Genomic DNA, 24,521 nt, shown 5'->3' with positions numbered 1-24,521 from the left:
CTCCAATCTAGAGTACTTAAAAAAGCCTCATCACACATTCAAAACATACACATGGAAGGTAAACACAAACTGAGAGATTACATGAGTACAGCTAGATCTCCATTTGCAAATGATTTTTTAAACTAGAGAAGCATGTGGTCTAAAAGAATGAAGCAAAAATATACCTGTGAGGGATCACAACAGAGGGTCCCGGACAGAGCTGGAGAAAACGCAGAACAAAATTCTAACTCACACACACACAAAAAAAGACCAGACTTACTGGTTTGACAGAGACTAGAGAAACCCCAAGAATATGCCCCCCCCCCCAGACACTCTTATAGCTCAGTAATGAAGTCACTCCTGAGGTTCACCCTTCAGCCAAAGATTAGACAGGACCATAATACAAAACGAGACTAAAAGGGCACACCAGCCCAGGGCCAAGGATGAGAAGGCAGGAGAAGGTAGGAAAGCTGATAATGGGGAACCCAGGGTCAAGAAGGGGAGAGTGTTGACATGTCGTGGACTTGGCAGCCAATGTCACTAAAAATATGCGTATTAACTGTTTAATGAGAAATTAGTTTGCTCTGTAAACCTTCATCTAAAGTATAATAAAAAAAATTCATTAAACAAATACACCTGCCATTTCACAAAATACATGCCCAGAAAACATTAGTTGCCAAGGACTAGTGTATCTCTACCTCAAGAGCTATGTGTAAGGTCAGAAGTAAAACAACAGAGCCCACATACCAATGACTCTTAAGATCACTTTCCTTCCAGCCTCTGAAAAAGTATGTTTAACTAAAATAGTTGGTATATTCAGTTAGTAAACATTGACTCAAATTTTTCACTAGCTAAGTTTTTTTGAGGAGGTAGAATGAGAAAGTGGTTCATGTTAATTTCTCAAATGTCAAATTCTTTCTTCCAAAAAATGCCATGTCTCTCAATACACTGATAAATACATTCACTTGGAAATGTGGTTTATACTTAAGTGTATGTCATGTGCCAGCAGTATAAAAGTGTGTGTGAATGAAGACGAAATTAAAAAAAAAAAACAAATGTTACTCACTCAGAAGAAAAAAGAGAGTCAGGTTTCTTTATCTTTAAATTCCTAAAACAAGGAAGAACTTGGTCGAATGAAAAAGCCAGGCACATAGTATTAATGAATGAATGGCTCTCTGAGAAATGGGCTGTGGTAGAATAAGAAATTTTTCATCTATTTAACCTAAATTCATCTTCCTGGGGCCGGGAATGGGAGGGGAGGGTCATCTACTCCCATAGCTCTAGCCAACAAGTCTATAAAGATAACTTTAAATCCACTGCTCTATACAAGCCTCTGCTCTTACCTGAGGCCAGCCTCATATTGACAAATGGTGGGACATCTCAGATGTTCAGTAGGTAACACCTTAAACTCAGTGCCTAAAACCAAGTACAACATAGTTTTCTTCCTATGTTCCCTCCCAATCTCCGTTAAGGATATCACCATTCACACAGTTACCCAAGCTGAAAACCTCTCAGTCAATTCCAACTTCTCCCTGCCCTTATCTTTTGCCATTAAGTTGATTCCAACTCAAAGCGACCCTATATAACTTCTCCCTGTTGTTGTTAGGTGCCGTGGAGTCAGTTTGGACTCATATCGACCCTATGTACAACAGAACAAAATACTGCCTGGTCCTGCGCCATCCTCACAATCGTTACGCTTGAGCCCAACGTTGCAGCCACTGTGTCAATCCATCTTGTTGACAGTCTTCTTTTTTGGTGGCCCTCTACTTTACCAAGCATCTAGGCTCCCTTTTTTGGGGGGTGGGGAAGGAATGCAAATTGGTATCAACTCTGTATTTCTTACATCTCTTGTAGGACCCTTCAATTCCCTCTGCCCTGGTTTATGTTACCTAGACTATTAAAAAAAGCTTAATTGGCTTCCCTGCTTCCACTCGTCTAGCACGAATGCATCTCTCACACCAAAATAATTTTTCTAAAACAAAGCTGATTGTGTGTCAGCTCAAAAACCTCCCTACTGCCTAGGAATAAAGTTCAAACTCCTTTCCAAGGCATTCAATAACTTCTTTCTTACTATTTCCAGCCTTATTTCCTAAGACTCACCTTCACCCACGTTTCTTTTCACTCCACCCGGCCCCCATACACACACCACATGCACAATGGCCTACTTCTTTGAATATAGCTGTGTTCCTACTTCAAAGTCTTTTTCTTCTGCTTCCTTCTCACTCCTCTTCATGTCCTTCTCCTAAATACTGCCCATTCTTAAAGAAGCCTTCTAGAGTTCCCATAACCAGAATTCATTCTTCTGTGTTCTTATTACTCTGGTTTGTACTTCTTACTATTTATTATACCCTTAACCTGCCACGCGTTAGTATGATACACATGTCTTTCTGGCTGAACAGTAGATAACTGTATTTCTTGGAATAAATGTATGTTAGAATAGAGGTTTTTCCCTGGCCCACCTGGTAAACAGAGGTGATAATGCTGACAAGTAACATTAAATCATTATGCTTTACCAATGCCTTAAAAATGGACAAAAATAACTATAAATAGTTATATATTTTCAAAATAAGGTTCAAGAAATTATGTGAATCAGAAATAAAACTTGGATTATTTTTCCCATATTTTACTACTTTAAATCCTGAATAGTTTAATACACGCTTGATTGTACAACTATAAGCACAAAAGTAAGCAGCAATTTAAAAATATTATGTGCAAGGCATGAGAATAAAAGTGATCTTTCCCCTTTGTAAAACCAACCTTGCACAAAAACTTTAAGTTTTTTTTTTTTTTAAACACAGCAGTTTCACAGTTTCTTAACACCTCATTTCTTAATGATATATTACCTTATCCTCGATGTCTTAAAGTTCCATGGCCGCCTCTAGGATTGACATTTAGGAACTACTCCTTAAAACTAACAATTCAGTAATAATAATAGTAGCAAACATATTGGGTGCTTAATATGTGCCAGTTACTGTTCTAAGTAACTCTTACTCCCCACAACAAATTTAAATATAAAACACTGTATCAAAAACACAAAGTATCTTTAAACACTATAGGAAAACTCTCAAACATTGTCCCTGATAACCAGTAATTTATCACCAAAAAAGCTATCTTTTTATATTATAGACTTGAATACAAGGAACAATTCATACTGGGGGAGGAAGGACTCTATAATAGACCTATATATCTATATGTTCCATGCCTATACAGTCTCACCTAAACTCCAAACAACTGACACATTCTCTACTGTCTTGAGGAGCCCTGGTGGCACAGCGATTAAGAGCTATGGCTGCTAACCAAAAGGTCAGCAGTTAGAATCCACCACGCACTCCCTGAAAACCCTATGGGGCAGTTCTACTCTGTCCTATAAGGTCACTATAAGTCACAATCGACTTGATGGCAATGGGATTTTTTTGGCTTCTACTCTCTTGGGTATAACCAGCCAAAAAGACAATTAAACGAGAAAGTTTGTAATTGAAAAAAGAAAGACATCTAATAAACTTAAGTATGCAGATTAAGTCATTAGTTAGTTCACTGCCATATAATAAACACAAATCTTGATAATGCCAGTTTTTATCATTCACCTATAAATTCTTTGTAGGTGAACGGTAAGTAGTAGTGTATTATCTATCCTAAAGTCAAAAAATACACAACTACAAACCCAACATGTAATAAGTTTATATGAAAATAGAACTCCCCCCAAAAATGACATCTCTAGATAACTCCCTTACCAGTTTCCTGTCCCACTGCACTCTCCATACCTATAAATTTCCAAATGTTAATGACAAACTTAGGACAATTCCTTTGTAAAAGCAGTATTCTAAAGAGAAAAGTCTGCAATTACTTACATAGCACATAAAGCACAAGAATTCCAACTTTATTTTTAGGTTTTGACAAACAATTATAGAAAAAAATAATCGAAACTATTATTAAATGAAAAGCTCTTAATTTAATTTTGAAAATGTCATCATAAAATGATTCTACAATAAGAATAAGGACTACCAGAGTTTCCAAAGTGATTATTTATTCAGTCATTCTGGTTCCTGAAAAGAGCGGTCTGGAACCAACAGGTAAAAATTACAAAAAAGGAGATGCTGTCTATAAAGAACAATGATGAATCTGTCAAACATTTCATAACATGGAGGAATCTGGAAGGCATTATGCTGAGTGAAATTAGTCAGCTGCAAAAGGACAAATATTGTATAAGACCACTATTATAAGGACTCAAGAAGTAGTTTAAACAGAGAAGAGAATATTCTTTGATGGTTATGAGAGGGGGGAGGGAGGGAGAGGAGTTTTCACTAATTAGATAGTAGATAAGAACTATTTTAGGTGAAGGGAAAGACAACACACAATACAGGAAAGGTCAGCACAACTGGACTAACCAAAAGCAAAGAAGTTTCCTGAATAAAGTGAACTCTTCAAAGGCCAGTGTAGCAGGGGCAAGGGTTTGGGGACCATGGTTTCAGGGGACATCTAAGCCAATTAGGGTAATAAAATCTATTAAGAAAACATTCTGTGTCCCACTTTGGAGAGTGGCTTCTGGGGATCTTAAATGCTAGCAAGAGGCCATCTAAGATGCATCAATTGGTCTCAACCCACCCGGAGCAAAGGAAAATGAAGAACACCAAAGACAAAAGGTAATTATGAGCCCAAGAGGCAGAAAGGGCCACATTAAGCAGAGATTACATTAACCTGAGACCAGAAGAACTAGATGGTGCCCAGCTACAACTGATGACTGGCCTGACAGGGAACACAACAAAGAACCCCCAGGGGAGCAGGAGAGCAGTGGGATGCAGACCCCAAATTCTAGTAAAAAGACCAGACTTAATGGTCTGAGTGAGACTAGAATGATCCCAGAGGTCATGGTCCCCCAACCTTCTCTTAGCCCAAGACAGGAACCATTCCTAAAGCTAACTCTTCAGACAGGGATTGGACTGGACTATGGGACAGACAATGATACTGGTGAAGAATGAGCTTCTTGGATCAAGTAGACACATGAGACCATGTTGGCATCTCCTGTCTGTAGGGGAGATGAGAGGGTAGAGGGGGTCAGAAGTTGGCCGAAGAGACACACAAAGAGAGGGTGGTGGAAAGGAGTGTGCTGTCTCACTAGGGGGAGAGCAATTAGGAGTATATAGCAAGGTGTATACAAATTTTTATATGAGAATCCGACTTGATTTGTAAACTTTCACTTAAAGCTCAATAAAAATTAAAAAGGAAAAAAAAAAAAAATGGAGATGCTGGCTCCATACAAAGGTTAACGCTACAGGTGCACCTATAAAGGAACTGCACCTACCGTGACATTAAGCTGCCAGTAGGAGGCATTAATGAGAAAACTGGAATAGTAGTATTATACAAAGGGGGTCAGTGACAGGCCAGTCTGGATGCCTGACAGCTAAGGCACCTTTCACACTACACTGTGATGACCTTTAGACTTACTTACCTGTGCTTTCGAAGATAGGTTTCTAGTGTTTCTAAAAGGCAACTAGAGTCGATTAAAACTACTTCATCCCTGCATTCCTGGGACATTAGTTCCCATACGTCCATCCAACAACCTCTGAAGAAAGAAAGAGGTATCAATGAAAAGGAGGAATGCATAAGGGTAAAATATTAAAAAAAGAAAAAAAAAAAAAAAAGAAGAAAAGAAAGAAAAGCAAGTAAAGGATTGCATGATTTTTACCTGGCTGTTCCCTGGAAAGGTCCATAATGGAAAATGATCCTACACTTGCTGTCCTTCCTGTGGTCTTCACTACTTCTCTTATCTGTACTTAACTTCTCTGAACTGACACTGCTACTGCTCCCTTCACTGCAGTACAGTATAGTACAAAGCTTAGTGATACTGAGATAATCTGAAGGAATAATTTCTTTAGTCTAAATTAAAATCATGAACTCTTTAATACATTAAGATATCAGCAGGATAAATTGAAAATCTGTATACAGTAATTATATACTTGAACCATATTAATATTATTTAAACGTGTGCTCACTCCTTTATATAAAAGCTTCTGCGTGACTACCAAATTTAACAATACAATTTAACAACATTCAAATTTATGAAGATAACAACTGGTTAATATACTAAGCATTTTATAAGCAAATCTACTTGGAATGTTTTAAAGTCAAACAGGCTGAAAGAAATCATAAAATATTTCTATCTATTAACATGGATTAAGCTTCCACAAATTGAAAATTCTAACAATTTTTATCTACTTAATGCATTTTAAAGGAAAAGCACTCCTTTTTATAGCTAGCCCATGGCAACAAAAGTTGTCTATCTACCTTCAAATCTACAAGTAGTTGGGGGGAAAAAAATCACAGGTTAATCTAATTATAGTAAATATATTTTTACATTTACTAAAACAAAGATAGCATACTAAGGTCAACACTTTACACAGCCTTAATAAGTAATAAACACTACACAAATAATTTTTTAAAAACTTACTAAAAACTTCCCAGACTCTCCCTCCCCCATAGGTTTCAATGAGGCGTTGGTCATGCATTTTACTTTGCTGCAGATGTGCATTCCAAGAGAAATGTCTACATTCCATTCAATGATTGTCTTCTTGATTTTTCATGATTCTCAACAACTGGCTCCTGCCTGTTCTTCTGCAGGTCTCACTACAGTCCTAGAAATTCATTACCTTGGATGCTTGAGATGGAAAAATCTCTCAATCTTTAACCTACATTCTATAACAAAGTATTCTTCAACGCCCTGCCCAATATATAAGGTGATACATACAGTTCGGTTCCCAACTTCCCCTCACAAAGGGTCAGATCACAGTTGAGCTCCCCTTATTTTTGACAAGAAAACCTCAATTCCTGCTCTGCCTTCCATGTTACATCCTTCTACTCTCAACTCCCATATTTTCTTTTTCTCTAATTATGCTTCAGTGATCCATCATTTCCTGGGACTGAATAACTCTCAAACTCAAGTTCTCACAGTTGAGGAAAAGGTTCATGAAGAGAATCAAGGACTGGGGAGTGATTATTAGAATGTGACAGCATTATTCTTTAAAAAAAAAAAAATTTTTTTTTAAGATTAGAAAAAAATTCTACAAATTAGGATTTTATCTGTAATTTCTCTAAACCATATGCCTTCATATCACTCTCTCCCTTCAAGATAAAGGTTTTGGAAAAAGTGGCCTTTCCACTTTCTTGTTCTATTCCCATACTTTTCCACTCACAGCTGAACCCACCGCAACCTTCTATTGCGTCCACTTTTCTACCCATTCCAATCTGGATTCTGCTTCCACTCAACCACTAGGTCTGCTCATCAAGATGACCACCACTTATCTCAGTGTTGCTAAATCCAAAAAACACTTCTGGGTCCTTGATGACTAAGCAGCATCCAACACAACTAACCAGGACTCCTTGAAACACTCTTCCCTTGGTTTCTGCCTACCTCTCTGGCCACTCTTCCTCAAGTTTCTTTATTAGCTTCTTCTTTTCCACCATTAAATCAAATTCCTCAGCACTTTTCTCTTACTCTAGTTCTGTGGGTAATCTTTAAAAGCATTCTCTAAGATGATCCTCAATCATCAGCTACAAGGCCTACAACTCCAGCCTAGACCTTTCTTTTGGATCTCAAACTTACTTCCAAACAGACAGTAACTCGGGTTTAGAAGCATGGATACAGAAATACTCACAGGAAGGCTGAACTGGATTGCTGTTGCTATTTATTAGGCTAAAACCTAATGAAATATACTATACCTTTCTTGGAGAAAGTCTAAACAAAAAAAGGGGGGCTGAGTCAACAGTAGAAATATATAATAGTGGTGACCATCTAAAGTGGAGGCCAGGGAGTCTTGGCTGATTATCCACACAGCACACGGGACTAACTGAAGCTACCTTGACAGACGCTGCTTAAGATCAATTAACTCCATTCTGATTCCATACGCAGAAAACAACCTTCTAAACATTTGACTTCCCATCTAATGGGGCTGTAGATGGAGGGAGATGTGAAGTCAGTGGAGGTTTATGTTTTTAAGCAGAAAGATAGGAAAACACAGCTTCATCTCAATTTAGCAAAAGTAGGTTATCTGATAAACAAAGTCAATGAGAAGAAAGAGAATGGAATCCAGAGTAAAAGTGGAAGGACAGTCTTTGAAGGAAAGCAGCAAGTAGCACAAACATGTAACATGTTGGGGCACCTATTGTTTTTTAGTTCCTCAATGAAGTATATGCACAACAGAAAAAAGTCAAAATAACCAGAATGCAGGCTTTTTAGTCCTAAATACTATACCTCACTACTCTGTGCCTTCAGTCAACAGGTCATTATCAGACTGAATACTGCATTCTTTAGAGAGTCAGGAATTCTCTACTAAAGATATTGGCAAATTGGGTATGTGAAGTAACAGTTATCCTCAGATCACCACTTAGGTTGCGCAGCCCTACTGGGTTCAAAGTACTCTCAGATACGTCACCTGTGGTTCTTGTTTGGATTCTGAGTCAAAAGAACCAACATAAAAGACATTTTTAGAGACAACTGAAGAAATCTGAATATGAACTGAGTATTAGATTATTTTAGTTAATTTTGTTAGCTGTTACAACAGCACTGCAGTTATGAAAGAAAATGTCCGTATATTTAGAGATGCATGTGGAAGTATGTAGGAATCAAGCAACATGACATCTGGGACTTGCTTTAAAATACTTCAACGAAGAAAACGGGAGATAAATGAAACAGATGTGGCAAAATCTTGGTAACTATTGAATCTAGGTAAAGGTATATGGGAATTCCTTCATATTCTTCCTACTTTTGTATGTGTCTGACAGTTTCCATAATTTTTTAATTTTATCCCCAAGTATAGGGGAAAAAACTGTTAATAGATTATTAACACACTAACACCTGGTCACCAGGGCTTTTTATTTTCTAAAATACAAAGACAAAAATGTCTATATAAAAATGGTGTCAACACTAATGAAATATTAAAAAAATTAATTTTTTAAATTATTCAGAAATATAGTCCTATATCATTCTGTTCTCTCAAAAACAGAAGTTACTTCCAAAAAACTCCCTTCAAGTTCCATGACTTCTCCTTACCACCCCACCTCCAAGAAATTTAGTATGGAACAACTATGGCGCAATGCCGGGGGGTGGGGACAGAAACAGCCCTGGACATTATAGGGCCTAACCAAGAAGAAAACTGCAAATTCATTACATAAATATACACTGCCATAACTAATTCAAGATTTTTTTTTAAACCCTTGATAAATTATTAGTGAGACCTAAAGAAAAATAATTTATACATTTTTTTTTTATTGCACATAGATCAAAGAATTCTATTTTGAAAAACTTAATATTGGGTATATAAATTTCCACATAGATCTCAACCTCCCTCCTCTGAAACTCATTTAGCAATAATAATAATAAAAGACTTAAAAAAAAAAAATCCACATCTATATTGAGGCCCTACATAGTCTCAATGCAAAAAGTCCTACAGAACCAAGAGACATACTTTGAACCATACCATAGAGTGTAACCAATTAATAAAACTAGCAGTGTTTTTTCTTTTTATTAAATGCAACCAACACTTATAATCTTAACAATGACAAAGCACCTTGGTATTCAATTCTACTTACCCCAAAGGTTTTGGTTTGTGTGTATCTAAGGAGTGCAGCTGACATCTCTTGTTCTTCTTACTTTTTGGAATAGCATCTATCATGTCATTTAGTTTGGACCTAATTAAAAATGAACCATTAAAGTTTGGATAATATTTATTTTTCTTTAGAATTCTAAAGATCTTTCTGCCTTTCAGTGAGAACTATATTTAAAGTATTGTAGATAAATCATCTACCTTGAAAATTTATCACAGAAATTCTAACCCAAGAGTCTTTATACATGTCTTCCCACTCCATCCCCAGCCTGTCAAAATGTCAAGAGACTTGCTCTATTCAACGTACTCTTTCCCTCAGGCTGCATCTGTGTTGCTCACCCCTGTATCCCCACTGTATCTAGCAGTTTGCCTGGTACTGAAATATTTTAGGAATGACTGCTGCCTGACTCGAAGCCACCTTCTCTTGCTCAAACATTATTTAAACACACATAATAACCTTGATGAGGAGCCAAAACCAGAAATTTTATGCAAAGTTAGAATATGTACCACTACAACCCACACCATACATCCAATCCAGTCAGCACAGCCTGCAGTTTTTTTTTTAATTGTACTTTAAGTGAAAGTTTACAGCACAATTTTTCTTATAAAAATTTATACACATACTGTTATGTGACATTAATTGCAATCCCTACAATGTGACAGCACACTACTTCTTTCCACCCCAGGTTTCTTGCGTCCATTCAACCAGTTCCTGTCCCTTCCTGCCTTCTCATCCTGCCTCCTGACAGGAGTCGTCCATTTGGTCTCATGTAACTGACTGAACTAAGAAGCACACTCTTCCTGAATATTGTTTTATGTTTTATAATCTTTGTCTGAAAAGTGGGGTTTGGGAATGGTTTTAGTTCTGGGTTAACACAGCATCTGGGGGCCAGAGTTTTGGGGGTTCCTCCAGTCTCTGACAGACCATTAAGTCTGGTCTTTTTAGGTGAATTTGAGTTCTGCTCCACACTTTTCTCCCGCTCCATCCAGGACTTTCCGTTGTGTTCCCTGTCAGGGTGGTAGCTGGTGGTAGCTGGGTACCATCTAGTTCTTCTGGTCTCAGGTTGATGGAGTCTCTGGCTTATGTGGACCTTTTGTCTCTTGGGCTAATATTTTCTTAGTGTCTTTGGTGTCTAACTATTAAATATATCCTGAACCCAATCGCTTCTTACCATCTCCACCATTACCACCCTTGACCAACCTCCCACTATCTCTAGCTTAGTCGACTGTAATAACTGGCCTCCTTTCTTCTACCCTTTGCCCTTTCATAGTCTAGGCTCAACAGCTAGAGTGATCCTTTCAAAACATAAGTCAGATTATGTTACTTTTCTGTTCAAAAACTTTTCAAACGTTCTTTTCTCAGGCTGAGTAAAATCCAAAGCCTCTACCACCACCTCTAAATAGGAAAGCCTGTTGTTCAGTTTTTGGCCCTCTTCTCTTTTCCTATTTATACACACTCTGGTGATTTTATGTAATCTCATAGCTTTAAATACCATATACAGGCTGATTATGCAAATTTACACATCCAGGCCAGGCCTCTCTGAACTCTTACTTGGATGTCCAACTGATACCTCAAACTCAACATGTCCAAGACTGACCTCTCGATCTTTCTCCCACAACTGCAGTCTTATCCATCTCAGTAAATGGAAACCATTTGTCCTGTTCTTTAGGCCACAAATCTATGAATCATCCTTGATGCCTTCCTCTACATCCAATTTATCAGTCAACTCTATTGGCTTATTCCTCAAAATAAATCCAAAATTCGACCATTTCTCAACAACTCCATCTCAACACCTCTGTGGCCACCACCCTTATCCAAGTCACGACTAACTCTTGTCTGGATTATTAAATAGCCTTTGTTTCTCTGGTTTCACCTGTCCTTCCACCCCACTCTCTTCAGTACTCTCAACCCAACTGTCAAATAAGCCTGATAAAACTTCAAGCCAGACAACATCACTCCTCTACACAAAAGGCTCCCAAAGCTTCCCATCTCACTTAGAGTAAAAAACAAAGACCTCAAGATGACCTACAGGGCACTACAAGGACCTTTTATTACCCTTTTGACTTCATCTCTTATTACTATTCCCTTCATTCACTTGGCTGCAGCCATATGGCTTCCTTGTTGGTCCTCAAACAGGCCAGGAACACTCCAGCACCTGAACCTTTAAACTTGCTATTCCTTCTCTGCATTCCCCCAAATATCTACATGGCTTGCTCATTCACTTTATTCAAGTCTATGTTCAAATGTCGTTTTATCACAGAAGACGTCATACTAATTCTACTCACCCATTCTCTATCCCCTTTATTCTGCTTTTTCTCTGTATCATATCTGATATATTATTTGCTTACTGTCTGTTCCGCATATGACAGCAGAAACTTTACATTCACTGGCACATACAAGTCATTCAACAATAAATTCAATAAAATTGTCAGATTGAACTCAGTCTTTCCCTTGACCAAATTTAGAAAAAAAGTTGCCACTGTGACCAAGCTATTTAAAAATGTAATAAACCCACTTTTTCCTAACTGATTATACTTACCCATGTACATAAAATAACGTATAAAGCTTCTTTGCATCAGTCATGCAGCTTCGAGTTACAGACAGGACTCCCTTAGGCCCTACTGTCAGGGGTTCAAGGGCAGGGTTTCCAGATTCTACAAGCTGGGAAAAGAGGCGCTCCACACTGCGACGACAACCAACACATGGGACAAGCTGAGAAAGTGCACTCAAGACTTCACGTGATGTCACCACCATGGCAATACTGAGATCTTGTTGCTTAAGCATACTATGTCGCTGAAATAAAGAGAGAAAGAAAAATGAAGAGCTTTTAAGAAAGAATATGAAATTGTTCTTTCACTACTACTTCTGATTCCTATCCTTGTGCAATAGATACAACCTGGGCAGGGCTTATCATCTGCCTACAACTGAGTCAGAAAGGCAGGCTACTGCTGCTGTATTTAGTTTGCTCCACAAACCCCCTTGTTCTAGAATTTAGTGTGTAACAAATTCTGCTTAGGATGCCAGGCCTAGACATTGTGTGCCCCAAGCATCTGAAAAAAGAAGCCCTACATCTGCAATTTTAGGGCTTGTTGAGTATTAAGCCTAGCACTCACTTAAAAGAAAAGAAAAAATAATATAGACAACTGAGCTTTACCATGTCTTCTTCCCAACTTTTAACGACACACTATGTTTAGCTATAGGAGTCAAGTTATGATGGTGACCATGTAGAGGAGTAATTCTCAACCTGGGGGTATGGACAGGTATGTTATGCACTAGCAGAGGTTAGACCTATCTTACCTATGGAGAAGCCCACGGTGAGTAACTAACATGCTCGTGCATGTGGATGTTATCAGTTGGTTATCATAAGATACAAAAATGACTGAGAACCACAGCTGTAGAGAAATGGGCAAAACTCTAGTAACTCCTACCTGGATGAAGCTACACCACAATTAATGCCTCCAGATTTACAAAAAAAAAAAAAAACAGATAGTAAAGATAATTCCCAAAAAGCATTTTCTCACATTTGCCATTAACCCTTCATTCAAAGTTTTCTCTAAAAACAGGATGTTGCTGTTGTTAGGTGCCATCTAGTCAATTCCGACTCATAGCTACCCTATATACAACACAACAAAACACTGCCCGGTCCTGTACCATCCTCACAATCGTTATGCTTGAGTCCACTGTTGTAGCCACCGTGTCAAGCCACCTCGTTGAGGAATAGTGTTTTATTTTCTATTGCAGTTGATTTTATAATATTGTGTTTTTGATGAAAATTTACACAGCAAATTAACCTACTGCCATCAAGTTGATTCCAACTCCTAGCAACCCCACGGAAACCCTGGTGGCGTAGTGGTTAAGTGCTACAGCTGCTAACCAAAGGGTTGGCAGTTCAAATCCGCCAGGCGCTCCTTGGAAACTCTATGGGGCAGTTCTACTCTGTCCTGTAGGCGACTCGACGGCACTGGGTTTTGGTTTGTTTGGGTAGCAACTCCACAAGGTCTCCACGGTTGTAAATCTCTACTGAAGCAGACCGCCCTATCTTTCTCCCACAGAGCTGCTGGTGGTTTCGAACCAACAACGTTTCAGTTAGCAGTTCATCGCTTTAACCACTGCACCACCAGGGCACCTTTCACAGCAAATTAGGTTCCCAGTTAACAATCTCTATATGTGTTGTTCAGTGACACTGGTTACATTTTTCATAATGTATCAACATTCTCATTTCCTAAATCAATTTTTTTGTTGTTGTTAATACACACAGCAAACCATACTCCAACTGAACCATTTATACATGTACAATTAAGTTGTGCAACCATCCTCATCCTTCCTTTTCTGAGCTGTTTCTCCCCCATTAACATAAACTCACTGCCCCCTAAAGTTCCTATCTAATCGCTGCTGTTGTCACTTTGATTCCACATGGACAAGGAATAGTGTTTTGAAGTAAACTAACAATTTAGCTTTCATTATCTTGATTGTATACAAAGTATCTGTCAATGTCATATTGCTCAGAAATTAAGTAAAACATACTTAAATTCATAATACATTTTTTTTTAAAAAAAAAACAAAACCGTTACCACAGAAGAAAGCCAATTAAATTCTTAACAAAAAGTTATATTCCCTATGTTATGGATTGATCTGTATCCCCCCCCACAAAATATGTGTTTTAAATCCTAAGCCCTATACCTATGGTTAAGGAGCCCCGGTGGTACAGTGGTTAAAGTGCTCAGCTGCTAACCAAAAGTTTGGCAGTTAGAATCAACCAGCTGCTCTGTGAGAGAAAGATGTGGCAGTCTGCTTCCGTAAAGATTATAGCCTTGGAAACCCTACTGGGCAGTTCTACTTTGACCTACAGGGTCATATTATGAGTAGGAATTGACTGGATGGCAATTGTTTTAGGTTTTTTTTTTTAATGTTGTTGTTGTTGTTGTTGTTAGGTGTTATTGGTTCTGACTCACAGTGACCCTATGCACAATAGAAGAAAACACTGCCTGGGCCCGCTCCACCCTCACAATCTTTGCTATGTTTAAGCCCACTGTTGTAGTCACTGTGTCGATGCATCTCGTTAATGGTTTTCCCTTTTTCGCTCGCTACTTTCAAGCATGATGTCCTTCTCCAGGGACTAGTCCCTCCTGATAACAGGTCCAAAGTACATAAGACAAAGTCTCGCCACCCTCTCTTGTAAGGAGCATTCTGGCTGTACTTCTTCCAAGACAGATTTGTTCGTTCTTCTGGCAGTCCATGGTATATTCGATATTCATTGCCAACACAATTCAAAGGTATCAATTCTTCTTTGGTCTTCCTTATTTACTGTCTGGCCTTGTCATGAAAATACCAGGGCTTGGGTCAGGTGCACCTTAGTCCTCAAAGTGACCTGTGGTTATAATCCCGTTTGAGAATGGGTTTTCTTTGTGACATTAATAAGACAGTATTAGTGTAGGCTGTCTTTTGAGTCAATCTCTTTTGAGATATAAAAGGAGCAGGTTAAACAGGGAAGAAAAGCAGCAGAGATGGGGGAAGGTAGGTGCCATGCCACATGATGATCAGAAAGGAACCAAGAAAGAAGGACCCTCCCCCATGAGAGAGAGAGAGAAAGCCTCCCCCTAGAGCTGGCTTGGAAACCCTGGTGGCATAGTGGCTAAGAGCTACAGCCGCTAAACAAAAGGCTGGCAGTTCAAATCCACCAGGTGCTCCCTGGAAACCCTACGGGGCAGTTCTACTCTGTCCTTTAGCGTCGCTATAAGTTGGAATCAACTCGATGGCCATGGGTTGGTTGGTTGTACAGCTGACTCCCCGAATTTGGATTTCTAGCCTCCTAAACTATGAGAATGGAGCCCTGGTGACAAAGACGTTAAGAGCTCAGGCTGCTAACCAAAAGGTTGGCAGTTTGAATCCACCAGCTGCTCCCTGGAAACCCTATGAGGCAGTTCTACTCTGTACTATAGGGTCACTATGAGTCAGAATTGACTCGATGGCAACGAGTTAAACTGTGAGAAAATAAAATTCTGTTTGTTAAAGCTACCCACTTGTGGCTATAGCAGCACTAGATAACTATAGGGCTGCTATGAGTTGGAATCGACTCGACAGCAACAGGTAGATAACTAAGATGCCCTATTTAAAAAAAAAAAAAGGAAAGATGACCTGACAAAATTAGAGCCTTATGGGCACATAAAATGTTAACACGACACTACTAAATCTTTATCACATGACAGGTACATGTATCAGATATTTGAGTTTATTTACTGTAGGAATTTCGATGAAATCTTAAGACCGAGGTAAAGCGAAAGTAATACTTACAGCTAGAATTTTAAATGACTCTTTAAAACACATACACCATTTAAAATACTGATTAAAAAACTATTACCTGAATGAACTGCTTTAGTTGTGCACCATTATTCTGATGCCCATCGAGATTTAACACATTGTCAGGAAATTCCATCACCATCTTAAAATGCAAAAGAACAAAAATCAATTATTTTGTCATCTTCAAACACACAACACAAACAAGTTCATAAACTCATAGGACAAAAATAGATTTGCCCAAAGTCAGATCTGCCCCCTCGCGCCCAAAAAGTTTAAAAAAAATCCAAGTTACCCAAGTTGATTACGATCAAAGGCACTAAAGTCAGGAAGATTTAAGTTCCAACCTAGTTTTACCCTTTATAATCTATGTTATAACACTGGGCGAGTTAACCTGTCTGATTCTCAGACAGGTAGCAGTAATTTCTTATATCTACCTCTCAGAGCCACTTTGAGAATTAAACAGTATTTTAAAGTGTTTGTTGCAGTGCCCAATAATAACACTTAGTAAATGAAATAACACGAAATTTTTAGTTATTCCTCTGACAATGGACACAATAATTCTTAGACTAATTCTTAGACTAATAACTATTAAATGAATCAATACATTTAAAATACTTAAAACAGTATTTCACACACACTAAATATTAGGTCTAATTATGAACAAAAGGAATACACTGAGATACTTACTCATTTATCAGAATTCACTACCAGAGGAAAAAGATATGACGCTTAGGGATGTTTCAGTATGCCAGATAATAAAAAAAAATATAGCACATTTCACGGATCTGTGACACCACTGATCTTAAGAAGTACCATAGTTACATACCAGTAAGGAAAAAGCCATTATAATTGAAGGATGACACCAAAGTTAAGGTGCATCCCAGCCGCAGAGATGTTAAAACACGTAAAAAGTATGCCTTCAAAGCAATGAAATACAGTAACACATTTATATCTTAACTAAAAAATTCTAAATGTATCAAACATACTGTACTAGGAAAAGGAAACTCTGGTGGTGCAGTGGTTAAGAGCTACGGCTGCTAACCAAAAAGGTCAGCAGTTCAAATCCACCAGATTCTCCCTGGAAACCCTATGGGGCCAGTTCTACTCTGTCCTATAGGGTAGCTATGAGTTGGAATTGACTAGGAACAAACTTCTATTTTCAGACAACAAGGGCCACAATAGTGAAGTCAGGATAAAGAGACCCATTTAGGGCATAAATGAAAACAAGACAGAGCAGAACTTCCCTAGAGGGTTTCCAAGCAGCAGCTGATGGATTCGAACGACCGAACTTTTGGTTAGCAGCCATAGCTCTTAACCACTACACTACCAGGGTTTTCAATCCTGGTATTAGTGGTGCAGAAAAATGATAAAAGCATAGCTAATGATACAATTAACTTACATTATGTATGTTGGAATGACCACTGGGTTTAAGACACAATATAACCGTCGAATCATAAAAATGGTGTAAGAAAAGCTTTTAGAGACATGTAACTCAATAGTACACTGCAGGTCACTCCAAACCTACCATTTAAGCTACTAACACTTTGATGGCGCTTCACTTGCTTGATACAAATAGACACTATATTTCACCACCAAAACTAATTGCCACGATAAAAAAATAGAAATTAAAAAAAAAAGACAATACCTATACTATTTCAAGATCCAAACTAACGATTTAAGAAACATTTAAACAATAGTCCTTATTTAACCAAAGTCTTTACCATCTGGTTTACAGAGGGATATCCTAAATTCTAACTGCATGTAAGTAAAATATTTTTATTCTGATCAACTGTATTTTATTATTCTAACAAAGCAGACGTCAAAGAACATATCTAACACAGCAAAACCTACCAGCTCACCTTAAAAAATGATAATCTAATTATACAGATAACACTTCCTTTCGGAATGCTTTTTTAAAAGTCACACGGAACAGGATTAAAAAAGGAAAATATTCATTTCAGATCATTCCATTTTCATCTAACTAGGAAACCCTGGTTGCACAATGGTTTCCTAGTTAGAAGGCTCCTAATCAAATGGTCGGCAGTTCGAATTCACCAGGTGCTCCTTGGAAACTGTATGGGGCAGCTCTACTCTGTCTTATAGGGTCGATATAAGTCGGAATTGACTCAACGGCAACAGGTTAACGGTTAGTATAGGTCTACAAACATAAAAACCTGGTCTGTTACTGTATCTTTCCTGGGTTTTATCAGTCCAAATAAACACTGTATTTTCTCTCGTACTTATTCTATACCACCCCAGTTATAGACCCTACACTCACACTAAATAATTACTGTCCGTGTGTACCTTTCAAGTTGGAGCCCTGGTGGCTCAGTGGTTAAGTGATTAAGTAATACAACTGCCAGCCAAAAGGTTGGCAGTTTGAATCCACCAGTCAATCCCTGGAAACCCTATGGAGCAGCTCTGCTCTGTCCTATATGGTCGCTATGGGTTGGAATTGACTCCTTGGCAACAGGTATATGCCTTTCAAACACTTAGAACAATGGCCTTCTTTGTTGCTCTCAGACCAATCACTATGCCTTTTAGTATCTTTAGAGATGACAGTAAGAAAAAGGAAAACAAGAGGATGGCAGAGAAGATAAAACCAAAAACCTGTTGCCATCACGTCGATTTCAACTCACAGTGACCCTACAGGACAGAGTATAACCGCCCCACAGGGTTTCCAAGGAGAACCTGGTAGATGTGAACTGCCGATCTTTTGGTTAGCAGCAGAACACTTAACCACTATGCCACCAGGGTTTCCAGCAGAGAAGATAGCAGCACTGCTTTCCCCCATTCTCTAAAATCACTATCTAGACTTAATCTTCAGATTCTAGGTTACCTAAAGGGAGACAGTCTTGTAAAGTATTTCAGGTGTGGCTTTACAGAGGAGTCATTAGTGTTCGGCTTCATGATGAGGTTGCCTATCCACAGCTATCCAAAAATAGAACTAGTCATTGTGCTGCAATTACTGCTTTATGAAATTTATTAAATCCATTACCCACTTTCACTCTTAAGTATCTGTCCTGGTTTCGCCTGACCACAAATAATCTGTTTTTATTACATTCTCACAAGTTCTAACCAACTGTATCAGATTTGTATTTAAAAATCATTTTCACTTTAATTTTATTCATTTACTTCCTCCATCCTCACAGCTATTTGTAACATCCGTCACCCTTGATAAAATTAAATATTAAATCAAGAGTTGAAAGAAAAAATGTTAAATGCTAAACTTTTAAGAAATGCTAAACACCTAACTCCCAAGTAGATACGCTACCATTATTATCTTTTAAAGGCTCAGACTTTAAAAGCTCTTACCAGACTTCCTAGTCCATTCAGATTGGTTTGAAGTAGGACAGTAAGTTGCATTCTCCAAAAATACTGTAGCAATTTCATAATATCTATTAAGAGCTTTATAAAAAACAATTCAACTTCCAGAAGAAAAAATTGTAAAATTAAAAGGTTTATGCATTATTTATATTCCCAAATATATCCAGCAATAAAAGAATGATTGAATTATGGGATGTCACACAGAAGAATATTACACAGCCATTTAAAGTGTTTAAGAACGACAAGAGAAAAATGCTCTCGACAGCACATTCAGTGAAAAAAAGCAGGATATAAAATGGTACGGAAGACAATCAATCTCAGCTCACACCTATCTGTGTACCTATGACCGGAATTACACCAGATGCTGCCATAGCCTCAGTTATCTCTGGGAAGTAGAATTAAGGATAATTTGTTTTGTGGTTATTTATCAAGATTTGTTTTACAAAAAGTATATATTTTTAATTTATTAGTTCTTTAAAAAAATATTCAAAAAATTGTACTTTTTCAAAGATCTCTAAAATCAAACCTGTATTCTGTCCATCTAGTTTACAATTCTAGTAACACTGAACAGCATTTTAGCCACACAGCACACTATTTTCCTAAATATTCCATCAGCTTACTTATTTGGGATTTTTTTCAAATACACTTAAATCAGCACCGTGCTCAAGGGTTCAAACCCAGTAAACTACCATTGTTAGGTGCCGCTGAGTCTGTTCTGACTCATAACGACCCTATGTAACAGAATGAAACACTGCACAGCCCTGCGACATCCTCACAATCGTTGTTATGCTTGAGCCCATTGTTGCAGCCACTGTGTCAATCCATAAACTACCACACTAGTCTTTTAAACTTGATATAACATATCACATAACAGGAGCTTCTAAATTTCATTTTACAAACCCAAGCTAAAATCATGCAGTTTAAGGCTCTAGGTTTTAGAAACCGTCTGTTACTAAAATAATAAACATTTGTAACTGATTGTAAACATTATAACTAGACTGTAACATCTAGCTGCTGAGAAGATTCTAAAACTACTTGAAATAAATGATCTCTTATTTCCTGTCCCAAAGATCACACAGTTTCCTCAGTGCATTATTTAAGGACTCTAGGAACAAAAACCAAACCAAAGGTTAGCTTCAGGCACGCACCAAACTATCAATGGACAAGTGCAGAGCAGAAAGCTGCACCCTCTTCCCCTTCCCCTCTTGCTCCCTCCTCCCCAACAAGTGTTCTGCTTTGCATTCTCCCCTTAAGTAGTATTTGGTAGAATGGTCCTAAAATATACTTGTTTCCCTAATTATGGTGCATTCTTGACAAGAATTTTCACAAAACAGCATTCAATGACTGCAGGAGTCCCAACATAAAGTAATATGTGAAATGTCACATTCATTTTCTAGTGATAAAAACCAACTCCAGAGTAAAAAAGAAAAAAAAAAAAAAAACTGCGCATTTTCCTAAATAAAATGCTATTTGGAAATATTTAAATTAAGCAAGCCCAAATTTTATTTGCCTTGGTCACAAGTCCACACTACGTTAGAAGCAGAATTCAACCACCAGGTACAGTCCAATCCAGATTTGTCTGGAGAAGTAAGTACAGTACTAAATCACAGTGCAAGGTTGTATCTTTCCGTACGGAAGATTCTGTAAATTAACATCACTGTAGAAAGAACAGAGTATAAGAGCCCCCAAAAAGCTGGCCATTTCAAAGTGCTATGTGACTGATGCCATTAATGGTACATTCGCATTAAAGGTGGTTATGTGGGTATAAGGAGAAAATCAATAAATTGCTTTTAAAATTTTGTAAATACGCAAATTCATGTTGATTTCCCCTACGTTTTGGTATTATACACTTGCGACACACTTCATATCCAAAACCCATGGCATTTCATTTTACTTCAAATCCATCCTAGGACAATAAACCTAAGAGGCTAATACCAAACTATGCGCTTTAGGCAAGTGTTTATGTTGGAAAGGGAGAGAAGCAAAACAATATCAACAAACAAGCTCATATGAGTTTTCAAATTGAGAAATGCATCATATAAACTTGATCAGAGTGCTAGTTTTTTTTTTAACTATTTAAAATACAAGTCCATTATACTTTCAATGCAAAAAACACAGAAATCATAACAAGGAGTACATACAAGTAATTTCTAATGTAGCAAAATTAAACAAAAATTTTGTTTACTTTACTTCAGGCCAAATTATCTGACCTTTTCCGGGGGTGGGGGGGAGGAAGGCACTGGGTAATTATAGATATTTTCCCTTAAAAAGTTCTAACAAATCAAGCCATTCAACAGCTCTCCTAATCCTTCTAAAAGTCTTACAGCTCTATCAAGTCTTGAGACTGGCAAATAGAAAGGCAAAGAGTGACATCTCTACAATGACTTGCATTTTATTTAAAATTTGAAAAAACCTCAGTAGATATTTGCAAAAAAATTAGGGATAAAATGTCTTTGACTGGCATAAAATCAAAGATGGTAAAACAAAAAGACTCATCTACATCTTGCCAAAACAGGAAAATGTACAATCCAGATTCGACATCATCAAAATAAAGATACAAAAAGATATTCAGAAAAGGTTAATTTAATTTCTTCAGAAATAGTGGCAAGCAATTGCACCCTTTATTTCCTGTTCAGATTCAGTTCAAATTTCTGCCATTTCCTTTTAAAGGAAATAGTACAGCAACACAGGGTAGAGAATCCATAACGCTGTACAACCACTAACTCTGAAAAGGAAAACTACCCAGAACTGGGTCTTGACACTCAAAATGATCAATCAGCTCTTTACAGTACTCTTACACGTTCAACAACTTGGCTTCCTTAAAAAGAAAAAAAGGTGTGGAGGAGCTATCTGTACACTAAAGAACAACTAATGCCAAGAAAGCCCATTTTGAAGAGTCATGGCCGAGCAATACATTCATTTCAAACAGTTTTAAGGTAATTGCTAATAGAAGATTATTTACAAGGAAATCAAATCCTTTGCGTGGAATTTTTACTCTGCAAATGCACGTCACTCTGCCCTCAGTAATTATGCTCATGCAGTGAGAGCTATAATATTAAAATAGAAATATACAAGTAGCAATGCAGCTACGACATTTCCAGATAATTAAGCCTCCCTGAGGGTAGGTGGTTTCTGTAAGGGACAGGCCCTAAACGCCTAAGATTCTTCAACCACTCTCCAAGACGCGTGCTTGGGTAAAAGCGGCGTCTCCCGAAGGGAAAGGGTAAAGGTAGAGGGTTCAAAAAGGAAGGAAAACCTGGGGAGAAGGGCTCAAAGTGCGAACGGAGCGCTAGGCTTGGGGCCCGCAGAGGCTACCGAGCGACCCACTGCAAAGGCGAGTTTGTGGGGCCTGCTGGAGGGAAGGCCTCGCCTAGGAGTTGCAACACACTCTTTCTCCAGTGCGCAGCGCTCGGGCTGAGAGAGGGGGAGGAGGGGAGACAGCTGCCAGGGAGCGGCGAGCCCAGCCCGGCCCGGCCCGCTCACCGTGAGGGTGTCGTCTATGTAGAGCGGAATCTGCCTCCTCTCGAAGGGGAACTCCTCCTCCCCGTCCCTGCACACTGCCACCAGTCGCGCCATCGTCGCCGACGTTGCCGTTGCCACCGTCACCACCTCCTCCCAGCTGCTGCTGCCGCCGCTGCTGCTGCTCCTGCCGCTGCCGCCTCCTCCCAGCTCCTCCTGCCTGCAACAGCCAAACCCCGCGAGCGTAAGCACCCGCCACCGCGCAGCACATTCGCCACGGGGGGGAGGGAGCGAAGCAGGCGGGGACCGGAGAACCGGGCGGCGTTTCCCATCACCCGATTCCACACGCGCCCAGCCAATCAGCGCCGAGCAGCGCCGGGACCCGCCCCCTCGCGCCGCTCTCCCTCCCCACCCCCTCGCCGGCCTCCAGTCTGGGTCCAAAGGAGAGGCTACCCCAGCCCGTCACAGGAGTCCCGGCCCCAAGACCCCACCCCTGCTTCAGCGCCACAGCCCACTCCCCGCTTCCAGCCGCTCCGGCACCCTTAGCCCACAGCTGACCCCCTCTTCCCCATTCTTCTAGCGCCCCGCCCAATCAGTCCCCGGGCTGCAGTTGCCCAGTGCGACCCCGCCCCTGGGAGGGGTCGACCCCGCCTCAGCTCTGCGGAGGCCAAAGGGGGCCTCCGACCCTGTCCTCACCCTTCTCGGAGGAGGTCTTTCGGCTCTGACCTTCGCCGTCTCGTGGTCTCCTCCCTGACCCCCACCTCTGCTCCCCGTTACCGGCTGACGAGGCCCGCGTCAGGGCCGGCCTGGGCGGGAGCGCGGCTCCGAATGCCGTTTCCTCCCCAGGCTCAGTCAGCCGCTCGAGCCACGGGGAGTGGGGGAGGGAGGGAGGGCGCGGGACGTGGGGAGGGTGGGGCAGGGAGGAGCCGAGAACGCTGGGCGGGCCCCGCCTCCTCTCGCGAGATTGTTCACCGTCGCTTCCAGGGTGCTGATTTCGAAACGCTCGGGTAAGGGGTGGGGGTCCTTCGCAGGCAATGCCGAGCTCGTGCCCGGCGCCCTTTTTCTTCTCTAGCTACTTAAATAAATCCGAAGTAGGGCTGCTAGGAGGAGTGAGTAGACCTAAATCTCAGTCTCCCGCCGCGCGGGACCGGGAACCGCGCTCCCGGGGGCAGGTGGGCGGAGGGAACCGAGCCGACCCGGCCAACCCAGGGTCGAGGCCCGATGAGGACCTGAGGCTTTCGAGATCGGTGAGAACAGAAGGCGAGAGTGAGGGGAAGGGGAGACGAGCATCTGGCGGGTAAGAGACAAACTTTGAGCTCGGTTTCCAGGTACCTGACGCCTCTTAATCCGCTTTTCACTACGGGAAGATTGGAGGCGAAGGCCTCCGTGGCCCTAACACCCTGATTCACCCGGACCCAGCCGCATAACTGCTTTCCAGTGGAACTGCGTCGAAATCCCGCCGGGGGGACAGAAAGTAGTCAAGAGCTGACAGTTATTTTTGTGTTACACGAGAAGCAAATAGAAAACCTACCATCCCCTTTATGGACAGTGGCTTGTGTATGTGCCCTGGTCAGAGGAGCTTCTTGGGCTGGGTTAATATTAACTTAGGATTTTTCAGACTGAGGACCATTCCCTTGGGCAAGTGCTGGTACTGGCCAAAGGCTCTTCCCTCTGGCCGTCTCCTGAGAAGCTGAGCTGCTGTAAAGACAGTTCTACACTGCCCACCACGGTTTGCTTAGTTCTTACCTTGAAGTCTTTGAAAACCTGTTGTAAAGCCAAAATAGTTGGGAAGTCTTTTGCCTATGAACGTTTTGAAGATAAGGGTAAATTCACTGACCGCTTTACAACTACCTAATCCTAAA

General features: G+C 39.9%; 1 protein-coding gene across 5 annotated transcripts in view; it reads right to left on the bottom strand.

The window, feature by feature from the left end:
- The window catches only part of GGNBP2 (gametogenetin binding protein 2), a 33,448-nt gene extending 9,912 nt beyond the window's left edge, over positions 1-23,536 (bottom strand). For 3 of the 5 annotated variants that reach the window (XM_010594263.3, XM_023553506.2, XM_010594264.3), the window contains exons 1-7: positions 23,356-23,536; positions 22,684-22,879; positions 15,935-16,015; positions 12,116-12,369; positions 9,562-9,660; positions 5,663-5,788; positions 5,426-5,539 (exon numbers count right to left, since the gene is read on the bottom strand). In XM_010594263.3, coding sequence (XP_010592565.2) covers positions 5,426-5,539; positions 5,663-5,788; positions 9,562-9,660; positions 12,116-12,369; positions 15,935-16,015; positions 22,684-22,776 — 767 coding nt within the window. In that variant the 5' untranslated portion in view covers positions 22,777-22,879; positions 23,356-23,536. The remainder of the gene's footprint in view (positions 1-5,425; positions 5,540-5,662; positions 5,789-9,561; positions 9,661-12,115; positions 12,370-15,934; positions 16,016-22,683; positions 22,880-23,355) is intronic. The other 2 variants (XM_010594266.3, XM_003414568.3) reach the window with 1 other exon arrangement.
- Positions 23,537-24,521: the final 985 nt, after the last annotated feature.

This window comes from Loxodonta africana, chromosome 18 (assembly GCF_030014295.1).
Source record: "Loxodonta africana isolate mLoxAfr1 chromosome 18, mLoxAfr1.hap2, whole genome shotgun sequence".
Taxonomy (NCBI): Eukaryota; Metazoa; Chordata; class Mammalia; order Proboscidea; family Elephantidae; genus Loxodonta; species Loxodonta africana.
The sequence above is the reverse complement of the archived record's forward strand: the minus strand, read 5'-3'. Positions and strand labels throughout refer to the sequence as shown.